The sequence below is a fragment of the Hyperoodon ampullatus genome, assembly GCF_949752795.1.
Source record: "Hyperoodon ampullatus genome assembly, chromosome: 8".
Lineage (NCBI taxonomy): Eukaryota > Metazoa > Chordata > Mammalia > Artiodactyla > Ziphiidae > Hyperoodon > Hyperoodon ampullatus.
Window position 1 is genome coordinate 89,125,993 of NC_136921.1, and position 19,130 is coordinate 89,145,122.

The 19,130-nt window shown below is 36.4% G+C and overlaps 1 protein-coding gene across 2 annotated transcripts in view; it reads right to left on the reverse strand.

Annotated features, from left to right (window-relative positions):
• Window positions 1-1,908: 1,908 nt before the first annotated feature.
• Window positions 1,909-19,130, reverse strand: part of GPR155 (G protein-coupled receptor 155) — a gene marked incomplete at both ends in the record, with an annotated part of 36,338 nt that continues 19,116 nt past the window's right edge. Inside the window, 7 exons of one of the 2 annotated variants that reach the window (XM_079710232.1) lie at window positions 1,909-2,200; window positions 6,045-6,182; window positions 7,380-7,444; window positions 9,976-10,071; window positions 11,584-11,720; window positions 14,325-14,429; window positions 18,866-19,076. In XM_079710232.1, the coding sequence (XP_079566358.1) occupies window positions 1,909-2,200; window positions 6,045-6,182; window positions 7,380-7,444; window positions 9,976-10,071; window positions 11,584-11,720; window positions 14,325-14,429; window positions 18,866-19,076 (1,044 nt within the window). The other variant, XM_079710233.1, reaches the window with a different exon arrangement.

The window sequence follows — 19,130 nt, forward strand, 5'->3', positions numbered from 1 at the left end:
AATCAAAACAGTATTGGATAATTTTCTCATCTGTGACCCTGCATATTAAAAATTATGAAATATGTGAGGACTGTAACGTCATATTGACTCATGAATAAAACGTGTTTACTGAGTGCATAATTGGGCAAGGCCTTGTGCACAAATCCCATAGGTCCATGAAGAATAGAACAATCTCAGGAGACCCATTTAAGGAAACATTGAAAACCTATAGAAAAGATCTTTCTGATGGCTTCTGCATTATTCAGATTACTCAAAGAAAAGACGTTGGCAATGCAAGTTAAAATAGATATTTTATTGAGAAACTTGCTTTGTCAGTGAGTGAGTAAAAGTTACAAATATTTTTATTTAATAAAATTAGCATATCCTTAATTCTAAAAACATCTTAGAAGCTTTCATTATCTGTAACTGCAGACCATTCTGAGTCAGGGTTTTCTTTTAGTGTCTTCCATGGAAAAAGATGCTGCCAATTCCTGTCATGCAAATAACAGAACATGTGTAGTATGACTTGTTCACAAGCAAAACAAATTCCCCACTTGAGTTTCAGTTTCTTGCATGCATATGAATTAATATCTTTATTGCTGTAACTATAAAATTCTCCTGGTACAGCAATGAGGCTTTATGCTTACTCCTGAGGATTCTAAGAGTTATAATAATGTGGTCATATATATTTTTTTAAGTTATGTAGCAGACAGTTCTGCTGAAAAACCCCATTCCCTAGTTATAACTTAAAATTGGTATAGGTTAATACTACACACTAATGTGCAATTTACTTGTTAAGTACACTAGGCTTCCATGCAGGTTTTTTTTTAAATTACATTTTTGTTGCATTAAAAGGGCAATGATTTAACCCTATAAATTATTTTCTAAATGGCTTTTACATATAAGACACTAAAACTATGAGACAAATAAATATTTGAAACAGTTTTAAATAAGTTAAACCAGTACTAAGCTAATAATTAAGTAGAGGGCAACATTTAGTAATTTTCAAATTTATAAATTTTTATACATGGACACTTAAAAAAACTAAATTGTAAATGTAAAAATAGGATGTTAGGCATAGAATTTTTAAATTTTGGCTTGAATTACATAGTACTTTCTTCTCTTTAACTGCAGGGAATAAGGTAATAGGTAATAAGGTATTCTCTGTCCTGCACAGAGATGCTTTGTGCAAACACCAGAAATGATATATCACACAGCAATAATTTTGCTGATAAATTTAAATGGATCTGCTCAAATTATTACTTTTAGTACAAAAGCTAAAAGTAATAATTAGACTATACTTCTGTTGATGAATTTTAGAGATAATAATATTTATGGAGGTTCTTATTTCCCTCCTAATGGCACAGATTAGTACGTTGGATAGAAAAGCAAGAGGAGATGAAGCACTTGTTTTTTTAAAAAGTGCTTCTAGTTTTTAATGAGTACTATTTTTCAAGGGAATGGAAAAATAGAATAAGAAGGCCTCTCATAAGAATCAATGAAATTTTTTTTAGGAAGTGCTATCAATAAGTGCAAACTGGTCATAATTTAAGGTCCATATCCTCCCAACAGCTGCCAAATTCGGCAATTTGAAAGAATAGTAAATTGGATATTGATTTTGAAATTACAGCACACAACTGCAGGAAGCAATGTTTTAAAATATTGGCATAGTTTATAGTAATTATTATATTCATTATCAGAACTTTAAATTTTGATTTGTTTCTCTTTTTTCTAAGTCAATTTCCTGTGTGTTTTACATACACATGAAATCACAGAATATTAGCATGGGGTGGGAACATGTCTTGTCAAATTTTACAGAAGAGGCAACTGAGGCTCAGAGAGGTTGTGATTTGCCCAAGGTCCCCTAACTAATAAGTAACAGATCTGGGGCTAGAATATGACTCCATGTGGGCTTGTCTCCTTTATAACTTAGGTCTTAAGGGATGGCGATGAATGCTCAATTTCTTTGTATGTTTCCTGTTGGGGAATGTTTGCATTAATAGCAGGAGGACTCTGTTCAGGACTCTTTCGAAGAAATCTGTAAAACAAGTACTCATCCCGAAATTCATAATTGTTGGTGATATGTTGGATGACTCCCCCTTGCACCAGTTTATCTCCGTATATCACAGCTTCACCACGGTCGGAGGCAAGGCCAACTTCAATTAGCCAGTTCACCAGGTCACAGCCACAGAAGGTCCCAGCAGAAGTCTTTGCACCACACCTGTATGTCAAAGGAATGATTCACCCATATGTTCTGTAAATCTGGTATCAGCACTGCATGATGGAGGACAAGCAAGGAAAAATAGAAGGAGACAGGGAAAGACAGCATGACAGTTAAAAGGTGGCAGGGATGGAACTATTCTGAATATAAAGGGTTTGTTAAATTACCTGAACCTAGAAAGACCCACCAGAGAAAAACAAAATAGGCCAATAATGCTTGTGAAAACAGAAACAGTTAAACAAAAAAATGACTTAGGTAATGTAAGTGCATCAACAAAGAAATATTCTTTTTATAGTAGATGGTCTTTTATGATCAGATGCATTCTGTAGATAGCAATTATATATTTTATAAGTTATACTCAGTTAAAATAAATAATTTAATTGTCTCAGGAGCATTAAATAATATTTTTGCAAGCTCTTAAGAAGTGACAATTTTTACTAAATTACTGAAATCAAACTTTTTATTTTCTGCTTATCACAATACCTTTCTTCATGCCCTGAGCAAGATAATCTTACTGATATGTTAGGAATTTGCTCCATTAAGAAGCAGCCAGGGCTTCCCTGGTGGCACAGTGGTTAAGAATCTGCCTGCCAGTGCAGGGGACACGGGTTCCAGCCCTGGTCCGGGAAGATCCCACATGCCGCGGAGCAACTAAGCCCATGAGCCACAACTACTGAGCCTGTGCTCTAGAGCCCATGAGCCACAACTACTGAAGCTGCGTGCCATAGCTACTGAAGCCCGTGCGCCTAGAGCCCGTGCTCCGCAACAAGAGAAGCCACCGCAGTGAGAAGCCTGCACACTGCAACGAAGAGTAGCCCCTGCTCGCCGCAACTAGAGAAAACCCACGCTCAACAACGAAGACCCAACGCAGCCAAAAATAAAAAAAGAATGACTATTAAAAAAAAAAAGAAGCAGGCAAAGGGTGAGATCTGTCTTGCTATAAATCTAAGATTTTTTTTTCACAGTTGTTGACTATATTCCCCACACTGTACATTTCACCCCTGTGATTCATCTGTTTTACAACTGGAAGTCTGTACCTCTTAATCTCCATCACCTATTTCTTTCTTCCCCCCAACCTCCTCCCCTCTGGCAACCACTTGTTTGTTCTCTGTATCTATGACTCAGTTTCTGTTTTGTTATGTCTGTTCATTTTTGTTTTGTTTTCTTAAATTCCACATATAAGCGAAAGCATACAGTGTTTGTCTTTCTCTGTCTGACTTATTTCACTTAGTATATTGCCCTCTAGGTCCATCCACCTTGTTGCAGATGGCAGGATTTCATTTTTTTGTGTGGCTGGATGATATTCCATTGTATATATATACCCCATCTTCTTTATCCATTCATCTACTGAGGGACACTTAGGTTTCTTCTATATGTTGCCTATTGTAAATAATACCGCAGTGAACAAAGGGGAGCACATATCTTTTCTAATTAGTGTTTTTATTTTCTTTGGGTCAATACTCAGGAGTGGAATTGCTGGATCATATGGTACTATTTTTAATTTTTTGAGGAATTTCCATAAGATTCCTCAAATTTTTTTTTTTTTTTTTTTTTTTGGCCATACTGCATGGCTTGTGGGATCTTAGTTCCCAGACCAGGGGTTAAACCCATACCCCCTGCACTGGAAGTGTGGAGTCTTTTTTTTTTTTTTTTAATAAATTTATTTATTTTACTTATTTATTTTTGATGCGTTGGGTCTTCGTTGCTGCAGGAGGGCTTTCTCTAGTTGTGGCGAGCAGGGGCTAGTCTTCATTGCGGTGCGTGGGCCTCTCATTGCAGGGGCTTCTCTTGTTGCAGAGCACAGGCTCTGGGCGTGTGGGCTTCAGTAGTTGTGGCTCGCAGGCTCTAGAGCGCAGGCTCAGTAGTTGTGGTGCACGGGCTTAGTTGCTCCGTGGCATGTGGGATCTTCCCGGACCAGGGCTCAAACCCGTGTCCCCTGCATTGGCAGGCGGATTCTTAACCATTGCACCACCAGGGAAGCCCCAGTGCACAGTCTTAATCACTGGACTGCCAGGGAAATCCCAGATTCCTCAGATTTTAAAAACTTTTGATAATAAATCTTCTTAATTATTTAAAATTTGTCTTCCTAATGCAAATTTGAGGGTGCTTCAGGTATGAACGAAAAAACAAGGGAAAAAGAAATGTAAACAAACAAATTAAGTAGATTCTGTTCATTTTTGTACAAGTATGCAATAGACAACGTGAATCTGTCCACAAGCATTAGTTAAGCTGCAAAACCTAAAGTGCTTGACAATAGGAAACAGTGGATGAATATCAGGATGAAATGAGAAATAGGTGACAAAAATTTTAAAGCATTTAACCACAAATGAATGTACATTAGCGTTTCATATAAAAATTAGAAAAGAGGTTAATATACATGAAAAAATTTCTCAAGTACACAAAAATCACAATATTGTAACATCAGTATTTTACTTAGTAATAGGATATCTTAATTTATGCTTTGCAACTACAAACATCACTTTAAACAAAAGCCTGAATGTTACACCCGGAGTCTGAGCCTTTTTCCTCGTTGATTTTAAATTTATAGCCCTACACCTTCTAATCCAGACACCAACTGATTAATATTTGCTTCCTGATGACTGATCAGGCAGCTACAACCACAGCCCATGGAGTTGTGCAGAGTGGCAGAGGATTAGCCACTATGCAGGATGCAGAGCAGTACCATCACCAGCCTGTGCCCATTTGCCATCTGGGACGGAGGCAGCCTGACAGCCCTGCAAATGGCAAAGAGCTATGCCAGTCGGCAATCACAGTGGGCCTGGAGGAGGTAACACAGAGTTCCTTTTTTTTTTAATTTTAAAAAGCAATTTTAAATTGTTGAAACTATCCATAGATGGTACTTTGAAATAATTGTGTTTGGGCCTTTAAGGGTAGGAAACTAATTTTTTTTCATAGCTTACCATTTCCAGAAACTGGGCTAGGCACATCATATAGACTCTGTTATCTAATGCAAACAACCCCAAGAGCCAGGTATTTTAAAGAAGAGGAAAACTAAGGTTTGGAGACTTAAACTTGCCCAATGTCACAGAGCTAATAAGTGGCAGATCCAGTAACTGAGTTCTAGTATTAGTCCCCACCCAGTGAGTCCCCTTTCCACGAGCTATACCAGGATACCTCCAGTTATAATGAAATATAGTGGCATAATATTTGTAAATATCCTGAATGGTAATTTTCATAAATTTTCAATTTTTCAGTTATAGACATAAAAGTATTCTTAATATCATGTTTTGGTTTTTTCTCTTTTTTTTGACAACCAAAAATATTGGCACTAAAACATTTGTTTATTCTTTTCCTGCTGTACACTCCATACAGGATTAGAAGAATAAATATGCTGTCACCTACTGAAGATTAGGACTTGAGGTGAAAAATAAGCAGCAGAATTAATTAAGAGATAGAAATTTCATTTCATTTTCTTAACAATATCATTAGTAATATGAAATAGCATATTACTAGCATACCCCTAGGAGATGGGGAATATAAAATCACTTCTAAATACAATGTATCTCAAAGGTTTTTGAGAGGTACTAATGGCCAACATGAAGTGAATGTTCATATTCTGCTACATTTTGGTTCATTCTAAAGTTTTCATATTTTACATGGAAATCAGAAGTTATATGGCATTTAAAAATGTAAAGATCAAAGTGTTATGGCTCTTATATATGCTGTTTCTTAAACTATAAACTGACCCATAGCTATTTTAACTTTTATGTGTATATGTGTTATTGAAAATAACAGTAATAAAGTTAGTCACAAGCACATTACTTAGCTTATTACAAACCAAAATTAATCATCTAAAATATAATTATCTAGAAGCTGTACTTACCTTCTTTCCTTCACAATTTTTTGGATACAGAGGTCACGGTGATAATGGATAAACTGTTGACAGGTCATTTTTATTTCCTCAGGAACAGAAGAATCCCTATTTTCTGCTGTTTCTTTATTGTTCCATAGGAATTCAAGTCTAAAAACCAAAATTTAAGAATGCAATTTTTAAGGAAAGAAAAGCCCTGAGAGAGAGCCCCTTCTTGCTTATCACCCCATCAACATGGCTGTTCCAAAACTGTCACTCACCACAGCTGTCATCTACAACACCCAGACATCCTTAGTCTCTGAAGCAGAAACATATTTAACCTGCATTTGGTGGCTGGGGTGGGGGACTTGAACATTTATAAACTCTCCAGACATGTTGGACCCATTTCAGTAACTACCAAAAAATGAAGTTTCTCATTCTACATTCTACTGTTTTAAAACGCAAAAATAATGTACAGAGATCAAGCGTATTATTTAATCATTTTCCAATTTCGCTACCAGAAAGACAAGCAGTGGGACCTGGAGTATAAAACAATTCTGTTTTGCCAGCCCAGACAATAGATCTGTTGACTCTTTTAACCAATCAACATTATAAAGCTAATAACTAAGTGCAGTGACTTTCCTATTACGCTTTTCTTCTTTCATGAAACGACTGTGACCCTAGCAACTATATTTTAATGATGATGGAAAAAAGAGAAGAAGAAGGAACAGGGACCATTTACTGGGCACTTTTTATATAGGCAATAGGATAAATTCCACTAGCACTTCTAGTTTCTACTAATTTTGACTTTGAAAACAAACGAGGAAGTACGGATTCACCCCTCTACCTCCACCACTTCCTCCCACCCCCAAGGTGAAGTGTTCTCATTTAATTATTTTTCATAAAGAAATTCCTGATCTGAATTCAAAGAAACTCCTCACCAAGTTAATTAAAAAAATTGAAATTTAGAAAGAAGAAAACTTGAGTTTTCTATAAATTGTCGGTTTGACAGAAAGAGAAATCCTGTTGTCAAACGAGAAAGACAACCAAATATAGACCTTTGGGGGCACATCACCTACTATTTCCATTTCTAAATACGTTTTCAAGTTTCATTTTACTTTATGTAGTTAATGGCGTAGATAGAAGTCAGTATCCATCAATTCTTGTTAAAATACAAATTAAAATGTTGGATTAATGACAGCTCTTCTGTCATTTTCTCTGCAATTATTTACAACAAATATGTGAATCAACAGATAACCTTTCTGTGGTTTCCTAGTAGTTTCTAAAGGTTTAAAAATATAAGTATCTTAATAGAATGGCTTTGTCATCACCTTTACAGTTATAGCTTTATTTCAAAACTAAAAGTACCTTCTTTTGAAAGGTAGGATGATTAAATGTTTGTCCAATCCAAAGATGCCAAAGGAAATAAATCCCTATGGAAGAAAAAAGAGTTGTATTTTATGAGTTCTAAAATAAATTTTAAGACAGAGAAATGAGGGAAGCCAAAATATTTAGTGCTTGGGGAAGTAAACCTCTAGTGATTAGGGCAACATTTTAAATAGAACACACAGGCAGGACCTCTAAAGTTCAGTGCCTGATGGCAGGTACAGTCAATCCTCTGTATCCACAGATTCCACATCCATGGATTTAACCTACCGTGGATTGAAAATATTTGGGAAAGAAATTCCAGAAAGTTCCAAAAAGCAAAACTTGAATTTGCCACATACTGGCAATATTTACATAGCAATTAAGGTGATGTAACTAACCTAGAGATGATTTAAAATATACAGGAGGACATGCATAGGTCATATGCAAATACTGTGCCATTTTATATGAAGGACTTGAGTATCCATGGATTTTAGTACCTGAGGGGTGTCCTGGAACCAGTCCCCCTCGGATACTGAGGGATGATTGTATGGTCCTTGGCTAACTCTTCCCAATCATCTTTCCTACTAATTATAATGGGTGAAAAAAGTGAGTGCTGAACAACCACATTAGCAAGCTAGCTTACTGGAGAAAAATGAAAACATTTAAGGGCTATATGACTTTTTTCCCCTTTCTAAAAAGAAAATATCTCCCATTATGCTTAAGTACTTCTTTATTATTTTTCTGTTAAAACTTCAGAAATTATAGAGTTAACAAGTGCTATATGTTCTGATTATAATGAAGTAACTGAAAGAAATTTATGTGAAATGAAATTGGCTAGTGTTTAGGGAAAGGGTTTCAAGAATTTGGGAGTGATGAGGCAAACTAGCACCAGATATTAGCCACGTATCAGGACAATCAGGACTGCCTTGGGGAGATGGGAGGCTGGGAACTGCCGTCTGTCAGGCACAGTGGGGTAAGGATTTTAGAGCAGGTTGGTGTGTGTGGGATGGAAAATGCAATGACATGAAGGACCTACCTGTCTTCACCTCAAATTATAAACCACCTAAAGGGAATGATCTTACTACCACAACTCCCCAAGAGAAAAATGGAATGGGAGCAGGTTTTGTATCTGTCTCCCTCCTTTGAAGCACTTCAGCCATAAGCTGTGGGGACAATATTTCAAATGCAACATTCCTGGCGTTAGCTTCTGTTTGCGAAGCTTTGTCAGTCCTAGTCCTGGGATGGCTCAGCTTGGAGTGGGCTTTCTGAATGCAAAATGCTGAGTAAGACTAAGATTTTCAATCTAGTATTTTATAGTTCTTGGGTACAAAATCAAATCTTGAACAGTATCACAGAGTGAGGTGGGCACCAAGTAGCCCTGGGATGCTCATGTCTGTCTATAATAAACTGATAGGTCACTTGTCTGTCTAAATATAGCCATTTTTGCTCCCATAATAAAGGCAAAGCAAACTGGAAATATTTCAAGAAATTAATGTTAGGCAAAAACTTGCAAGAGCGTCTACTGATATATGTTAACTAACTCATATGGCCAATTATTTCAGGTTTGATAGGCAAGCACAATGATTTCAAGTACTGTATTTTTTTCAACCTGGTACTTAATCTTGGGACTAAAATTCTCAAATTAAAAAGTAAGGGATGTGGTTAAGACTTCGCCTTCCAACGTAGGGAGTGCAGGCTTGATCCCTGGTCTGGGAGCTAGGATCCCACATGCCTCATGGCCAAGGGACCAAGACATGGAACAGAAGCAATATTGTAACAAATTCAATAAAGACTTTTTAAAAAATGGTGCACATCAAAAAAACAAAAAGGGATTGAAGACAATAAAAATTTTTAATTTTCACATCAAAATATTTTCCCAATATCTAAAATATCATTTACCCTTAAATATCCATTTTAATAGTGACATAAACAAAGACAACAGCACCTATCATATTAGTTCTTCATGGAATTTTAATTTCTAATTTTTAAACTGGGGATGACAAGTCTACTTTGCAGATATTCTTGTGATGTTTAAATGAAATAATTAATGTAAAATGCTTTAAAATGTTTGGCATATAGTAAACTCTCAAGGAATGGTATCTACTATCCCTGGTCAAATTTTATTTATATACCGCATGATTTTTTTTAAAGGATTTAAGTACCTGTAGTTCAAGAAACATCAAAATGTAAATGAAATGATGTGCATTAAAATAAGTTGCTAAAGTAAAGGCTCAGAGAAGTTAAGTCATTTTCCCAAAGTAACTTATTAAGGCCACAACAAAGTTTAAAAAGAACTTGGAACATCTTGTCCCTGCTAAATTATCATTCTTTATCTCAAAACCAAAGCAAAAAACGATTTGGTATTTCTGATTGAAACACTCAGTGTGCATTCTGATGACTTTAACCAATATAATAATTCATCTCTACTAGGAGATAGGCAGCAGCTGTCAGCTGTCACGCATACCAGCAGCTGGCAAACAAACTAAACCCTTTTGATTTAAAAGAAAACAACAAAATCCGTACCATCCCCCCCCACCACCACCATCAAACCATCCAGGAAAACAAAAACCCCTCAAAGTTCTCAGTAAATAAATACCTGGCCAAAGTTAAACACAGCACAGAAAAACTGTAACTCAACATATAGTCTCCCAGGCTCTTGGTTGAATAGCCACCATAAACAACTGGAAAGATTCTGTAAAGGAAGGAGAAAATAGTACTTTAAAATGAAACAAGCTAATCATTTCTCTCTATCCAGAACATAGTACAATAACTTATCTACTTAATAATTAGGAAGAAAAGGACTAAAGGGAAAAACACCAAGAGAATATAGACGCTTTGTCTTTCAAACAAGAGGTTTCAACCTCTCTTCTTGACAGATGTCATTCAAGCAGCATCTATTCTGATCAGAGTTGAAGCAAGAAGACATGAGCCATAATACAGAAGCTTACATAATACATCAGGACTTCGACTAGCCGAAGACAGGTCTGATTTTAAAATTAGTTTTACAGTGAAAACAATCACATCACTGAGCAGCAATTCTTGGCTGCATTTCTTACTTTTTGATTTTTGTTCTTAAACAGCAGTTAAAATGGTGCTGGCTGATATGATTCTATGTAATGAGCATCCCAGTTTGGAAAGGGTAAGGGGGTTTCTTCATGGGTTATATGGTCCATCTCCCATCGCTAGGCAAGTTACACTTGAACTATCACGAATAAGTATATAATAACTGGTAATTCACTAAAGAGGACATAGAACTAAGTTAAAAAAAACCCTTTAGTAATCAAAGAAATGCATTTAAAAAATGAAGTGCTATATTTCACTTATAAAATTATCAAATAAAAAATTTATAATATTCAATGTTGGTGAGAGTACTTTACAAACGTATACTACTCCTTTGGAAAACAACTTAGTAGAATGCATCCAAAGGCACAAAAATATTTATACTCTTTGATCCAGGCTTCCCAACTTTGAGAATCTATCATAAGGAAATATATTTCATGGAGATGTTTATTAGAGCATTCTGAAAAACTAGGAATGATCCATAGATCCATAAGGAAGTGGTTGAGTGAATTATAATGCTTCTCCTCTATGGTTTATTGAGGAGCCATTTAAAGTAATGGTTATGAACACTTTGCAGCAACATGAAAATGCTTGACATAAGTCACAAAGCAGGACATAAATCTGAATGTATTATTAGAACCATGAAAAATGTATTAAAAAAGAGAAGGCAGTAGTAGGATGGATATTTTTCCTCTTTTCTCTGTTTTGTAAGTATCCATTGTATGAAGTGGTTATGTTATTTTCATAATGTAAAATTATTTCTAAAAGTTTATTTATCTGAGGACTATCTTCTGAGAGACCATGTAGTCATTTATCCACAGAAGTCAGTCAAGGAATATGTTAGGAGTAAGTGGTTCTGTACACATCATGGAGATGCCTGGTTTAACCCCAAATTCTAGGTTCAAGGCATACGATGAGTAAGTATTCTAAGCAAAATAAGCCATTGAAGCACTTAGGCAACAGAGTAATGTGAATTATTCATTCTTTTTTCCCCCAAAAAACATTTAGCTCAGGATTAGGATTCAGATGGTCGAACTGCCACCCCCCTGTGAAGGAGCAACTAAGTTTCTCCAGATGCCTGAAAAAAACCTTTGCCAAACATTTAAAGAAATGGCCCCAAAACAAAATCAGAAGAAACATTTACAGCAAACAGGCCAATAATGAGAAGTAAACACAAAAACACATGTCGAGTCAGTTGCTGGTCTCCACTCTGTAGATACTGCTCCTCTTCCTGGACTAATATGCAGCTCTGGGAGTTACAGCGACTCACACAATGTTCATCTACAAAACAGTAAGTACAATAATTTGTAATCAGAGCTTTTTATCTGAATGCATTTTAAATTCATAATGACTTCCTAAACAAACCACCACATATGCACATTCAGCTCAGAATCAGTATTTTATTTTAGTTGAAATCCAAGGAAGTCTCCTTCATGTTGTTTTAGGAGAGTTCTACTTGTAGAATCTTTTTATCCCCAAAAAACACAAGTAGTACGCAATAGTTCTCTTCTACATTATTTAACAATGTAACACACACACACACACACACACTATTTTAAGGCTAAATTAATAACTCAAGTTTCACCTGTGATAAATCTACGTCTTGGGGTAATATGGTAAAAATGTAAAAATCTACACCTTGGTGTAAACAGGTCACGAATACCCTATTTTGGCTAAGAGCAAAACAAATTTACTACTACCACTTGCCTTTCATTAAAGAGTTTAATATTTGCCTTAGAAAAGACCTTTAAGGAACCAAATAAAAAATATTATACACTTTGTTCTGTTCGCATATGGAACCAAGTCCAAATCACAACATGACTCTTCTCTGGCCTAAAAGAGAAGTGAGGGGCCTTTCACAAGAAACCTTTATTCTCCCACCTCAGCTCCACTATATCTAAGGCATCAAATGCAGGGGAAAACATTTTTACAAAATAGATGCTAGTCTAACATGCAGTCTTATTACAAAAAGTCAGAGATTAAAAAACACAACTTTACAGCTCTTACCTTTAAGCGAACAAAAATTTATATCTCCTAAAGCCTCTTCTTAGAAAAGAACATATACAACCATTAAATATGTTCTGGCACAATAGCTAATGGCAGAGGTGAATATTCACAATAAAAGTAGGTTAAAAGTAAAAAGTAAAAGGAAACTAGGCTGCCAAACAGTTTCTGTAGTATGATCCTATTTTATATCAATTATTTGGGTACATATTGGTGTAGAAAAAATTCTAGCAGTATATATAATAAACCTGGTCTTAAAACATTATGTAGAAGTATTATAAAAATGGATAAAAATAAATTTTACTATCTTTTATTTGCCTTTTTTACACATTGCGATATTTATTTTGCCTTTGTGGTGTGTCAGCGTTTTGGCGACAAGGAATTAAACTCTAAAAATTGTTAAACTCTAAAAATTCTCATTTGTCCATGGTTTGATTTCCTTTAGACTTTATTTCAGGCTTAGGAATGGTACTAAATTATGTGGGCAGATGAAGTCCTTATATCATGGCTCTCATTCTATATAATTTTTGTAAAATATGATCAGAAAATCTAAGAAGCCCCTATAATTAAAAAAATTTTTCAGGAATCAGCATTATTAATGGAGAAATGATAGATAAGCAAATTGTAAGGGGATTTTGGGGGGGTAAAAAAAGTTGTTGAATCAAATCACATGTTGAGTTTGCTAATGGACTTTACTATTAGGTATATTGTATAGGGAAGAAAAAGCAAGGAGGAAACCCTTGGGAATTCTGATGTAAAGAATTTTAGAAAAGGGGCACACAGAACTTGAAACACATGTAACTGAGTGCCAAGAGGGGTTTCCTATTGAAAGTCAGTGAAGGCTCAACATCTGATGTATTTTTACTTCTTTCTATGGAAATATGAATTCTACTATTTAAGATTCATTCCTAGCCAGCAGAAAGCAGTCAAGTATAAGTCCCGCCTGAATAATAACAACTACTGCTGCTGCTACTATGTTTAATAAGCATTTAGTTTGTATACCACTCACTGTGCTAAGTGATTTGCACACATCATTTCTTATAATCCTCACAACATTTCTTATATAAAAACATAATGATAGCAAAACAGTTGATATACGCTCCATCATAAAGAGGACTTTTTAGGGTTTCCCTTTCTACTTTGATTAAAAATAAGCATGATCAACTGAAGGTACATTGCAATTTCACATAAATGTATTCAGTTGCCTTAAATAATTTGAAATTCAGACCATAAATGTGATTTAGTCTCTTAGTCTATATGCCAAAAGGTTATTACTTGTAAAGATTTTTCTTATTTTATAAGAAAGGGCATATTTTAAAGCACATGGATTCAAAATGTAATTAAGCACTAACTAATTAGTCCTGGCCCTGAGGGAATGGAGTGGGGGGAAAGTCTCAGCTTCTAAAACAAGAGCCCCCCAAAAATAATGGTCCTTAGGGCAAACTTCTTGGAATTATCACTTGGGTTAAATTTATTGGAAAATTTCCACGCAAATTAAAAATCAGTACCCTATCTATGCACAATTATTATACTATTTGTACTTTCTTTGAGACTATTCTCAAACAGTAGCTTCTATAGAAATTCTATATAGAGTTCTTTTAAGGCATAAGAATAAGGAATCTTTTGTTCTTTAGGCTCATCCTCATAGCCCAGATGCACTTACTTTTCTTTCTTTCTTCTTTTTTATTCATATTTTTATTATTTTTTTATTGGAGTATAATTGCTTTACAATGATGTGTTAGTCTCTGCTGTACAATGAAGTGAATCAGCTATATGTATATATACATCCCCTCCCTCTTGGACCTCCCTCCTACCCACCCCATCCCACACATCTAGGTCGTCACAGAGCACCGAGCTGAGCTCCCTGCCATAGGCACTTACTTTCCTCAAACGAGGGAGTCACATACCCACTGGTGCTTATGTTTGCTACTGGTTCTGTGGATGGGCAGCATAATTCACCATTTCCCATGGAGCAGGAGCAGCAACCTATATAGACAAAATAACATGTGAGGGGAGAGTCCAAGCACAACAGGAATGGACAACATGAAGAGATGCCAAGTAAAACAAACCAAACCCCCCAAAACAAAACAAAACCAAACTCATTCATACACACACACAAATTTTCCATACAGCCACATTGTATGGGTATCTATCAAAAAGTATTCAGGGGCTTCCCTGGTGGCGCAGTGGTTGAGAGTCCACCTGCTGATGCGGGGGACACGGGTTTGTGCCCCGGTCCGGGAAGATCCCACATGCCATGGAGCGGCTGGGCCCGTGAGCCATGGCCACTGAGCCTGCGCGTCCGGAGCCTGTGCTCCGCAACGGGAGAGGCCAAAACAGTGAGAGGCCCCGTACCGCAAAAAAAAAAAAAAGTATTCAAATGTGCTTATACAGAAGCTGACATTTAAAGAGTGGCAGACTAAGGATCAGTCTTTTACATATTGTCTCTTCTTTGTATGAGACAAGGAAAATGTTTTTGTTTGTTTGTTCTCCAGCTGATATCTTTTTTTGGACCGTCAGGGAATTCCCATAATTAATTAATTTTTTTTTAAGGAAAATGTTTTTATCCATGCTGTTTTATTAGTTTCCACTGTGCTTTGGGAAATAAGAATTTGACCACTTTCCTAAAATAAAGCTTTGATTTCATCTCTCCTTGGAAACATGCATTAATGCTCTATTGCTAACTGCAGCTAATTCAAACTCCTTAGCCTGAATTTGAAAGCTCTCTAGGACTCCGCCCCCTCCCCCTATCCAACCACTCCCACCATTCAACAAAGGCCCTTCCTTTCTTTCAGGACAATTCTCTAGTTGTCCTCCACAAACTTCACGTTTGAGTCTCCCGGCCTAGTTTGACATAGATTTCATCCAAACCCTCTCCTCCTCTAAGTTTAGCTCAAAACTCACTTCTTTCAAGCACATGTTTCCTACTAGTTTAGAAGATGCAGTAAAAGCAGTTGTATTCTTTTTTTATTTTTAGATATATACTGCTGAAAGTCTCTTGCTGGTTTATAGGTAAACTGGTTTACAGAAGTCATACTGAGACATCTGCTATAGAGCTGTAATTTTACCTCTATATAGTCAGAGAACTGCATGCAGTGTCCTTTAAAACATTTCTCACATATATGGACACGGTGCTCCTTGACATGGATTATAATAGAATAACTTCAGTGATAAACTGTATTAAAACTTAATGTACTAAAAAGGAATAATTCATAGGCTGAAGCTTTCATTGATAATGTGCTTTAATTTTTCAGTAGTGTTCTTAAAAACAAAACAAAAGAAGATTTCAAAGTATAAAAACTATAATCTATAATAAGCTATTACAAATGTCTTTCTAAATTTAAGATAACAATGCCACAGAATAATCAAAAAGAAAATACAGAAATCATCTGGCCCTGCCCTCTTACCTTCAGAAATTTGAAGGCTTAAATTCACTAAGATAAAATTGTTAAGAAAACAGATATAAAGCCAGCTCATTCCAATGACATATGTATAGGGAACACACACATATGGCAGTTTTTCCCTTCAAATGTAAGAAGGATATGTAAGTGCCCCATTAGCCTTCTCATTTATGTATGTATGTTTGTATGTTGCTCAGTAACACACCATACTTATTTATTACTTTTTAATTTTACCCTTTGACCTCCTTCGCCCATTTCTCCTACCCTCTACTCCCTGCCTCTGGCAACCACGAATCTTGTTTTCAGAATCTATGAGCTTTTTTTTTTTTTTAAGATTCCATATATAAGAGAGATGATATGGCCTTCTCTTTTATTAACTGAACCTTTGCTCTCATATTAAAATAGGTTAATTTTCCTTTCAATTATAATTCCACACTTAGAGTGTAAGCAAATCATGTGTCTCTGACAAATGTGTAGCGAGGGGCAGAAGGGAGTGAACTATTTTGGATTACTGAGATTTGGGGAGGCCAGGCTGGATCTAATGTGTTATGTGTTAATACTACTAGCAAAGCAGAAGAGAGCAGGCTTTAGGGAAGGAAAATAACCAGACAGGTTTAAAAACCTTTTTCCTAGGAACATGGGTGAATAGGCAAATAAACAAGTGCTTTGCCACAGGAGTTTTCAGGGTAGCTTCAGAAAATCATGGCACATCTTATCTACCCACGCATCTATCCATTCATTTAACACATATTACTAAACATGTAGAGGAAGCCTGATACCATGCTAGGTGCTGAGGCTATAATGATGGGCAAGTCAGTCACAGCACTTACACTCTTGTGGGTTATACTGAAAATTTAAAAAGCAATTATAAAGCAGTGAGATAAGAGGAGAGGGAAGTATAAACACTGTAGAAGGTTTTCTATTGAGATAAGCCATAGCTGTCTTCTGGCTCTCCATTTATACAAAAGGTGCAAGCTAGTTTTCCTGCTAGAGATGACGATGACAGGATTTAAAGAACATCTATGGTACTGTTTATATGCTATTTTTAAAGGACAGTAGAGATGTAGCAGCAGAAGTCTCCGGGCTTAAGACACTTAGTTTAGGACTCCCCACACATGTTTGCAGGCCTTTGGTGGCCAGTTCTAAAACACTCGCAGGAGGGCTTCCCTGGTGGCGCAGTGGTTGAGAGTCCGCCTGCCGATGCAGGGGAAACGGGTTCGTGCCCTGGTCTGGGAAGATCCCACATGCCGCGGAGCGGCTGGGCCCGTGAGCCATGGCCGCTGGGCCTGTGCGTCCGGAGCCTGTGCTCCGCAACGGGAGAAGCCACAACAGTGAGAGGCCCACATACTGCAAAAACAAACAAACAAACAAACAACAACAACAAAAAAAAACACTCGCAGAAGAAGATGTAGAGAATGGTGGTCTTTACACCCTGTCTGAAAACATAAAGTAGATGGATTTATAGGATAAATGTGAGAGTACACAAAGAAAGCGAGGAAGGAAAGGATGCTGGGCATGATCAGAAAAGTACTCGAGACTTCAGAAAAGTGGCTTTTAAAATCTTAGTGAAAGCATACACATAATCCTTGAACTTCTGTTTTAAAAGGGAAAATAGTCAAGAGGACTCAAAAGAATGAAATACTGATGATATAATCACAAAGGATCTGACAAAGAAATTAGTGAGCACCACCAATAAAATGAACTAAAGGAGGCCTGATTGAAGCAGGGTTAATGTAAATCACTAGTTGGCAAACTACATTCCTATGTAGTGGGACCCCTCAGTCCTATGTAGTAGGTATTAGCGGAATTAAATATGGAAACCAAGGCACAGAGAACTTGCCTAAGACCAAATAATAGTAAATTGTAGAGTCATATTTGAACCCAGGCAGACTGGCTCCAGAACCGTGTTTCTAACCCCTGTGCCGTCTACTTCCAGTTTGGGATGAAGAACAGGAGAGAGGAAGGAAGGCAATGTAAGACAGTAAGATTTGTGGGATCTTCTTCCTTTTAAGTTAGTTAAAATGCTTTTTTAAGTCTCTTTTTAAAAAGAGATTTCTTTTTGCTCTTTCTTCTTTACTTATTGCTATTTACAACTAATAGTTTTAAGATTAGTCATCTCTCTACTCCACACACTCTCTAAACAAAATAGGTACCATCATTTACACTTCCTAGCACAGTGGTCTATGTCTATGAAATCTCCACATGCACCAGTGAATCCAAAATGCATACTCTATTGCTGAGTTCCCTTCACGAATTGAAGCAAACCCGATAACCATTAACACATTAACAAAGTCACTGGTTAGGGTCATATTTTCACTTATACCAAGGATTGCTGAACATTTTCTATAAAGGGCCAGATAATAAATATTTTAGGCTTTGCAGTCCATTGAATCTCTGTTGAACGACTCAACTCTACCAATATAGCGTGAAAGCATCCATAGGCAATATATAAATAAATGAGCATGGCTATGTTCCAATAACATGTGATGGACACTGAAATTTAAATTCCATATAACTTTCAAGTGTCATAAAATATTTCTCCTTTAAAATTTTTTCTTCAACTCTTTAAAAGTGTACAAGCTATTCTTAGCTCTTGAAACATGCAGGAACAGATGGCCCACTGTAGTTTGCCAACTCCCAACTTTCACCATTAACCCTGCTTCAATCAAGCCTCTTTAGTTCATTTTATTGATGGTGCTTACCTGATACAATGTTGTTAAATTAACAAACATAAGTGCTTAGTTTCCTAGAAAGGGCTTTCCTTCAGTTGTTACTCTTCTCTAAACTCTCAGGACCAAGGAAGTCTTAGGATTTAACAAAAGATTATCCTCACAAAAGATTTATAAACAAGAATCTAATAAATGAATTTGCAAGCTCTTTCTATTATTGACTATGATTCAAGTTCCTCATTCATAAATACCTGTGATATTCAAGATAGTTCAAAGAAGTTTCCTTAAACAAAACATTTAGAATACAGGCTATACAGGCATGTAAGAGTTTCTTTATAATTAAGGATCATACTTGTTTCTGGGATAGAACTTGTAAAAGGTTCAGGTTCATTTATCGGCACTGGACTGTCCTCGAAAGCAGTGCTTCCAGGCTCTGCTGCTTTGTGGTCTTGAGACTGGTCGAAACCTTCATAGCGTCCTGCTTGGGAGGTGCGGTACATACACATGAGTGATACGCTGGCTATCACAATGCTGCAGAACAGGGTGACTGCCGTGATGATCATCTGTCAACGTTGCAAAGAGACGTTAGGCCACTTTTCACAATCCCAGCTTGAAAT